The sequence below is a fragment of the Anoplophora glabripennis genome, unplaced genomic scaffold (genome assembly GCF_000390285.2).
Source record: "Anoplophora glabripennis isolate ALB-LARVAE unplaced genomic scaffold, Agla_2.0 scaffold61, whole genome shotgun sequence".
Lineage (NCBI taxonomy): Eukaryota > Metazoa > Arthropoda > Insecta > Coleoptera > Cerambycidae > Anoplophora > Anoplophora glabripennis.
Window position 1 is genome coordinate 1,287,720 of NW_019416237.1, and position 8,095 is coordinate 1,295,814.

Genomic DNA, 8,095 nt, shown 5'->3' on the forward strand with positions numbered 1-8,095 from the left:
CCAGCCAATGGGCTAGGGGGGGCAAGATAAGAGAAATATAAATTATAGGTAAAAATAGGTACAGTGAATTAATTTTTTATAGAAATATTTTTAATAAAACCTTTTTAATACAAAAAAAAACAAAAATATATAAATATCTAAAAAAATAAAGAAATTCAACGAAAATTAGGTAGAACATAATCTTTTCGGATTTTTTGAAAATTTGTCGTCCACTTTATTAATAAAATCTTCATGGTTGTCAAAAATAAGCTTTCTGTGTATACTCATCATTGCTAGGCCATTGAGATTTTATATACTGCAGTATTTCTCAGCCAGATATTTATTCTTCTTTTTTTTAATTTAAAATTCCAGAGCTAAATTTTTAAAATATGGAAATGTATTACTTTTTTAACACAAAATTTTATATTTTTAAATTCTTTTGTCAACAAATATTTATACTAATTTATTACAATTAATTGTTTTAAAAAAAAATAAAGTAGGGTATTCATTTTCAAAATTAGTTTAACTAAATAAAATATTTTATTAAAAATTTCCAATCTAATATTCTAATATTTTCTTAGCTTAAGAAAATTTTTGAATGTCTAGGGAGGGCAGCTGCCACCCCCCACCCCCCTTTGGCGACGCCCTTGCCTACCTCCCCCCACTTTTTAAATTCTGTAGATTGCTTTATTTTAATACGACAATGTAAACCAGTAATCTGTGGTGTAAACCATAGATAATTATGTTGCCTTAGGTACAACTACTGTTCAAATTTTTAATCATTTTTATTTACAAATAATAGAAAAATATTGGACGTACCTATTAACATCAACATCTCTATAGGTATGTACCTATTACATATATAAAATTTTATAGAACATTATTATATCATAAAATTATCTCTTTAATAATATTTTTACAAAGTATATTCGCTGATATGGATATCTGTAACAAACCATTTTTAGTCGTCAGAGAGGAAGGTCAACTAGCGACGCGTGGGTAACACTACATATTAAAAGAAACCAGCCTTGTCCTCTTGTCCAAATAAGAAGCCATACACTTTTGTTTTTCTTTGTTTTCGTTTTAAATCGGCACCCACTTGATGAAATTAAATAAAAATGAATGAGGGTCAATAATTTTTAGTATATAATATGTTGTATAATATATACGGAGTACAGCGGTTCAATATGAAAACCATCTGTTAGAAATTAAACCTGACTAAAACGTTTGTCCAAATTTTTATCATGGACTTTACTCACAAGTTGGTTTTCGTTCAAAGGCATGGAATTTTTGTTCGAGTACAAACTATGCCCCATTTTTTTTCGTTCCAAGTTATTTAAAATTTGACTGTATTATGATAGGGTACTAAATATTTTACAAATGTGTATTCTTACTGCACGTTAAGTAGAATGTTTTTTTTTTTAAATGCGAAACTGATAAGCCTTGGCTATACCTACTATGTACCTAACTATTGCTAAATATCATGCAAAGCAGCAAATTATTTTCATTTAAGTCGAGATAATCCAGATAATTTCATTAATTTTGAACATTTTGTACATTGAAAACGAAACTTTTGGGTATATGTTTCGAGGATTCATATTAGAAAACAGTAGGTTAAAATATAAAATAAGATTATTGTAATATGTTATAACCTTCAAACAGATTTCTCAATTTATTTTCTATATAATCATTGACCTGATATTGACATAATTTTCCTCCATTCACAAAATTCTTATTTATCATTTAGGGTTCATTATCAGCAAAAATGTCTCATTTTTTTTTCATGATTAAGACGAACGTAAGTCTCACAAAAACAAATGAAAAAGTAGGTGTAGTTTTAAAATTTTATTTGAAAACTAAAAATGCCATCGCCACAACTTCAATACATACGTGTATACATTTACTAATCGATTCACTAATACGGTTACATGAATTATTTTTTATAATTATATTGTTTAGCGGGATACATACTTAAAATTAATTACCACAAACCAGACGAATATCCACCTGGTGGTACGCGTTGTGGAGTTTTCTTCTCAGGTTCAATAACTGGACTCTGGACTTCGACTTGGTCGTCTTGCCTGATAATACTGCTTATAGTATCGGGTTTTGATGTTGCCTTGGTTTCACTTGGACGGTCTTCCAGTTTTTCGCCGTTTTCTTCGTTGATGCTCAAATTTTCAATCTTAATTTCTTCAGAATTCGACTGTTCCACTTGCTTGTTGTTAGTTACGCTATCACTATCAGACTTTTCCTCGGGGTTGATTTGATTCTTTGTATCCACGTCGTTCTTTGAAGGGGTGTTTGGGGCGGATTTAATTTCTTCGTTTTTGGCTTTGACTGGGCCTGTGCCAAAAATATCTGAGGATCCGCCACCTGGGGGCTTCAAAACCCTGCTGCTGCTCCTCTGGTCGTGAAAGCCGACGTAAATATTTGCCATTGTCCTGAAAGGATTAATTAACCTTAAACTTTCTTCTCTAATTGTAAGGGCTAAATATAGTATTAATACACGAAACGTACAAAATGGACTGTGCGAATTTAATTGATAAACTTAGGTATTATCTAATCGAATAGAAGGATTTTTTACTTTTTTAGAGAACAAAAATTTGTTAAACGTGTAATATTTATATATAAGTATACTTATATGGTTTATTTTTAAATAAATGACTAAAGTTAATGAGTGCGCAAACTTTCCATGTCAACTACTACTTACATATACTGATGGGATTCCAGATAAAAATTGTATTTATTTGTATTAACTTTATTTTATTTAGTAGTCCATACTTTTATCAAAAATGCCTCTTCTTCGGTACTTAATTTTCGAGATACAGCTCGTTAAAATTAAAAAAAATATTTTGCCTGTGCAAATAGTTTTTGCAATAGTGCTAACAGTATTTCCATTTTATTTGGAAAACGAATAATTTTCGAGTTCCTATTTTTTTTTTAAATCTAAACCTTATCGCATTTGGATAAATCAGGAAGAACCAATTTTACAAAAAAAAAATCTACAAAATTTGTGTTTGTTATAAATACGATTTTAAATACAATGTCATCATAAAACGTTAAAAAAATTATATCGGGGTATACAGAAAATTTTTTAGGAGCAATATCACTTTTGAACTTCTGATAACAACATTATATTGAAAATAGCATTTATAACAAATAATTTCAAAAGGACTTTTGTTTCAAATGAACAGTTTTATAATTATTATCAATTTATTCCACTTTGTAGTGCTACACTATTTTTTAATTTAATAAAATAAAAAATAGAAGACGTCATTTTTCATTGAAATACAATTATAAAACAAAAAGTCTTGTAAAATTTCGAAAATATTCAGTGACCTCAAAACGTTTCCTGGGAATAGCAAATTAAAGACAGTAATAAAAAATTACACAAATAAATAACAACATCTTAAAAAAAATGCTGAGTTTATTTGCAAGTTTCCATTAGCTGAAAAAATATGAAAAATTATAGTTTTTTTAATTTATTCATCATGTTTCTTAACATGAATCAAGATGATGCCGGTCGGAAATCTGGTACCCATTTGTTTAAACAAACTTTTTTAAAACAAATTGTAAAAATTGGTTTTTTCACTCCGCAACATTTTGTTTAGGTTTTTTGGCACATTATAAACAAAAAAGTTCCTATGTACTAGGCCACTAAAATTGATAGTTTTAAAGTTATAAACAATTTAAATTGCTAAAAATGCGAAAATTATGTTTTTCAACGCCCGATTTCCGGGTTAAAAATTGTTATTTTTGATTTGATGTTGCCAGGTACCTAAATTAAAGTTTAAACATCACTCTACAAGATGCTGAAGAGTTTTTGGGACTCGTATTATTCTAAAGCCTTGTTTTTTAATTGTTAATAAAGTGCTATGAGCCGCGCGCGAGCCTTTCTCATGCATACGCGAATTCCCTATTTCGTCCAGCGGCTTTACTTTAAACTAACTAACTTTACTAACTTTAAAACTATCAATTTTAGAGGCATAGTGCATAGAAACTTTTTTGTTTATAATGTGCCAAAAAATCTAAAAAAATTTTTTCCGGAGTGAAAAAACCAATTTTTACAATTTGTTTTAAAAAAGTTTGTTTAAACAAATAGGCACCAGATATCCGGCCGGCATCATCTTGGTTCATGTTAAGGAATATCTCACGAATCTGAATATGCAAAAAAATCGAGTCGGAAAATTTATCCCACGAATGCTAGGTTTTCGCCTTGTCTAATCCCGTGTCTCGAAGAAGAAATATATATTTCAAAAAATGTCCATATAGGAAAAACCGCTATTTATTTGCACATTTTATATTTCAAAAAATATGTTTTCGATAACTCTGGAATAGGGACACAATTTTGTTTGGCAGGTTGGCATAAAAAATAGTTATGGCAAAAAGTGATATGTGCACATTTAAAAAATATAGATATTCTTAAATAATAATTTATTATCATAGCCGTATCAAAAGCGTAGAAAACTAAGAAAATTTCTCGATAAAAATTTTGGAAATATATCTATCAAAATTAGTTCTTTGTCAGAGGTACATAATTATACTGATTAAAATGGTGAACGTAACCTTTTAGTGAACGTAACATGTACATATTTATACAAAATTAAATGATGACAAAAATAATAAAATATAATTCTAGAAAAATGAAATAGTCGAAAATAAAATCAAAAAGTAAATAATTTCTAGTCACGAAGGTGCATGAAATAATTTTTATTAAAATTTTAACCATCGGATCTTCATATGACAAGAAATCCTGCGATTCAAAATTAATTTCGAAGACGTTATAATTTTTATGCAAAGAAAAAGAAAAATATTTTCAGATTCAGAAAAGTTTTTTCTTAAATTATTTATATAAAAAAAGTTACTCAGAATTAACTGGCTCTTCACGTAAATTATTTTCCATCATTGTGAAGAGTGCACCACGCAACCCTTTTATAGAATTTCGATATCAGGCTGACAATATCCAGTAGAACGCGACACCCTAACTTATATATTTCACATGTACAATGACCAAAAATTATTAAAAGCTTTTGATAATTTTGTATATTATTTCTAAAATATATGTACACGATAGGCATATGTAATAGGTAGGTATATATGTTATATTATTTGTTGGAAAAATGATTACCTACACTGATAATAAATAAAATGTATGATTTTTAAATGCTTGAATTTGTCAAATAATTTTATTTATTTATATGAAAGCGACATTTTTATTCAATATTCGAAAATATTAATTTTGGAAATATTGTTACAAATATTTTAATACTTCTCGTAAAAATAAAAAAATTGTAATTTATCCGCAGGTGTAACATTTATCTCCTATAAGGAGATACAGTATAATAGAATAAAATGAAAGAACAATTAGGCAATTAACACATGAATTATCTCTTGGTTGAGGTGTAGTTACAGTTTCTAATTTATATCGATTTCTAATCAATGCAAGGACTTTTTAACAGTATTTTTTATTCATTTTTATGCAGTTACGGTAGGACGGGAATAATTTTAAATCAAAGAACACCCACTGAGAGCCCAAATTTTGAAAATACTGAATTAGTTACCTTATTTCTTCTATAAAATACACTTTCGCCGTATCAATTTCGGCATTACTACTAACAATAAACTGATATAAAACAATGTATGCACTTCTGCATCGTACGCAGCATAGACATATAAGGACATTGACTTACTTGAGCAAGAATTCTTGAGATACCACTACGATGACTGGCTACAGACAGACTGCAGAATGGCCACCTTCTCCGCGAGACACCATACGCCTGCACATTATTGTAAGCAAACCTACACTTGAAAATTTTACTTTCGTTCCATTGTGCAGCGGTTACAAAAAAATTTCTGGCAATGTCAAGTAATGTCAGTTACTAATGGTAATTGATATGCATAAACAAGGAACGTCAGACTTGATTTTTTTTAGTAATTAATTGTTAAAGTTAATTAGATGAGAGGATGAACTTCACGCTTAGAGCAAATGTTGAAGCACTATTTTTTTACACGATTTCTTTTGTATAGTAGGCGAATTTAGAGATGCCATATACGGTATTCTGATGTTAATTTATGAAATATGTAGGGTGTCAGATTTAAAAGTCAGATATGATAGAATAAACCAGTAAGTACTTTCGAAGATATACGATATATTATGTGCAAATTTCTTCAAAATGCTGTCTTTTTGATTAATAAAGTAATCAAATTTAAAAAAGAATCTTGAGTTTTCAGCCAACAGAAGTTTGCAAATAAACTTGCATTATTTTGTTGTTCAAGATTGAAAAAATATATTTATCTACGACTATTTAATAATAGACGCATTATAATTGTGATAGTAAGTACATAATGTAACTCATATTACACACCCGTGGAATATGAGTTTCATATTCCACAGGTGTGGAATATGAATTTTTATACGTATCCCTTATAGCTTCTGACCGCGCTACAAAATAGAATCGAGCTTGCTTGAATTATTGTTACTATGGTAACTAATGTAATTGATTTGACAACACTTCGCAAAATAAAACATTTTTGACTTTTGTAGTAATTTTGCAGTTTAATTCTGACAGTGAAAATGAAATTCGATGCACCCCTCCTGAAATTCGTGAAGCCGCGAAATTAGCATCATTGGAATTACTTCCAGAGAAATCACGAAAAAATTACACAATTGTATATAACAGCTTTATGGACTGGCGACTAAAAATTGTCACAAATTCGTTTTCCGAAGACACTTTGTTGGTATATTTCAAGGAATTGACAAAAAAATGTAAATCGTCTACATTGTGGAGCCATTGTTCCATGCTTAAGAGCACACTTAACCTTAAACATAATATGAATCTTACGCAAAAGTTCGAGTTTATTAAAAAGGCAGTCAGAAGGCTACCAACCCAAGAAATCAAAAGCATTTACTGGAGATGAAATATACAAATTTATAACTGAAACACCGGATACCAAGTCGTAGATAAAGTATAGTATTTGCCTCGCGTATTAATGGCTATATTACACTCGCCTACGGCTCGTGTAATATAGCCTACATTATACGCTCGTTAAATAATATACTATTAAACAACAAATTATCGCTGATGTAAAATAAAAATTACTAGATTTCCGTAGAACATATGTATTCAAAAAATTAAGACATTTTTTATTTAAAACTGCAAGCTTACTACCTTTTTATTACCTTTTTTGATTTATTGCACACATTAAGGCAACTTATCCTATATGATGTGTACCAAATTTATTTTGAATATCCGTTATTAATTTGGAAAAAATAAAAATCAAAAATTATTCTTTTTAAATAAAATCTAACTCACCCTGTATTCAACTATTTAGTATTAGTGTTATGAATTATAATTATTTTCTCTTTCACACTAGCAGAAATGCAGGGGGTAATGGAATATTCTTTTACCTTAAAAAGATCTTGGGTAAGATATATTTTTCTAAAAAAGGATCTCAAGTATAGTCTTTCCGCAGTTGAACATGCCTGACAATAAAATTTAATAACTTTCATAGGCGTCCCTAAAAAAGTTTTCTGTTAAAGGTAAAAAATTATAATAATTTGTATAATGTGCAGAAAATTTCTATTATATGTTCATTTGGCCAACAACATATTTTAATTACTTATGTCCTCAAACAATTTTATTATATTATTGATGGTAAATTTCGTTTTGTTCCTTTTCAAAAGGTCTCCAAAATGCCATGTTGTAATAATATTATTTTTCCCTTTCGCAATTGTAATATGAATGATTAATAGAAGGTGTCTATAATAAATTAAAATTACTTGAATCACACCAAATTCCGCATTGCTGCACTGCACTGCTGGGCAATTTGTCAACCACTTGCTGAGATTTATTACCCAGTGGCCCAATGCAGCAGTGTTTGTATTTCGTTTGCCCGCGCTCGATTTCTTCTACCACCTCCACGTTTAGTTCGACTAGACCTATATATGGGTATGGCTAAATAAGTATGGGAACCAGTTTTTCAAATATTTCAATGCCGAGTTGCTGCGTCAGCGACCGAACCTGGTATATACCGTCAACCTCTTGGTTCTTCAATTGATATCGGAAAGACTATAACGTGGAAATCGTATTTTGTCTGATCCTGATGATAATAA

The 8,095-nt window shown here is 29.4% G+C and overlaps 1 protein-coding gene across 1 annotated transcript; it reads right to left on the reverse strand.

Moving 5' to 3' along the window:
* Positions 1-1,817: 1,817 nt before the first annotated feature.
* On the reverse strand, positions 1,818-5,651 carry LOC108917723 (jupiter microtubule associated homolog 1). The gene is made up of 2 exons (XM_018724466.1): positions 5,544-5,651; positions 1,818-2,423 (listed from the first exon to the last, which is right to left on the reverse strand). The coding sequence occupies exon 2, from the start codon at positions 2,417-2,419 to the stop codon at positions 1,961-1,963; it is 459 nt and encodes a 152-aa protein (XP_018579982.1). The 5' UTR covers positions 2,420-2,423; positions 5,544-5,651; the 3' UTR covers positions 1,818-1,960.
* Positions 5,652-8,095: the final 2,444 nt, after the last annotated feature.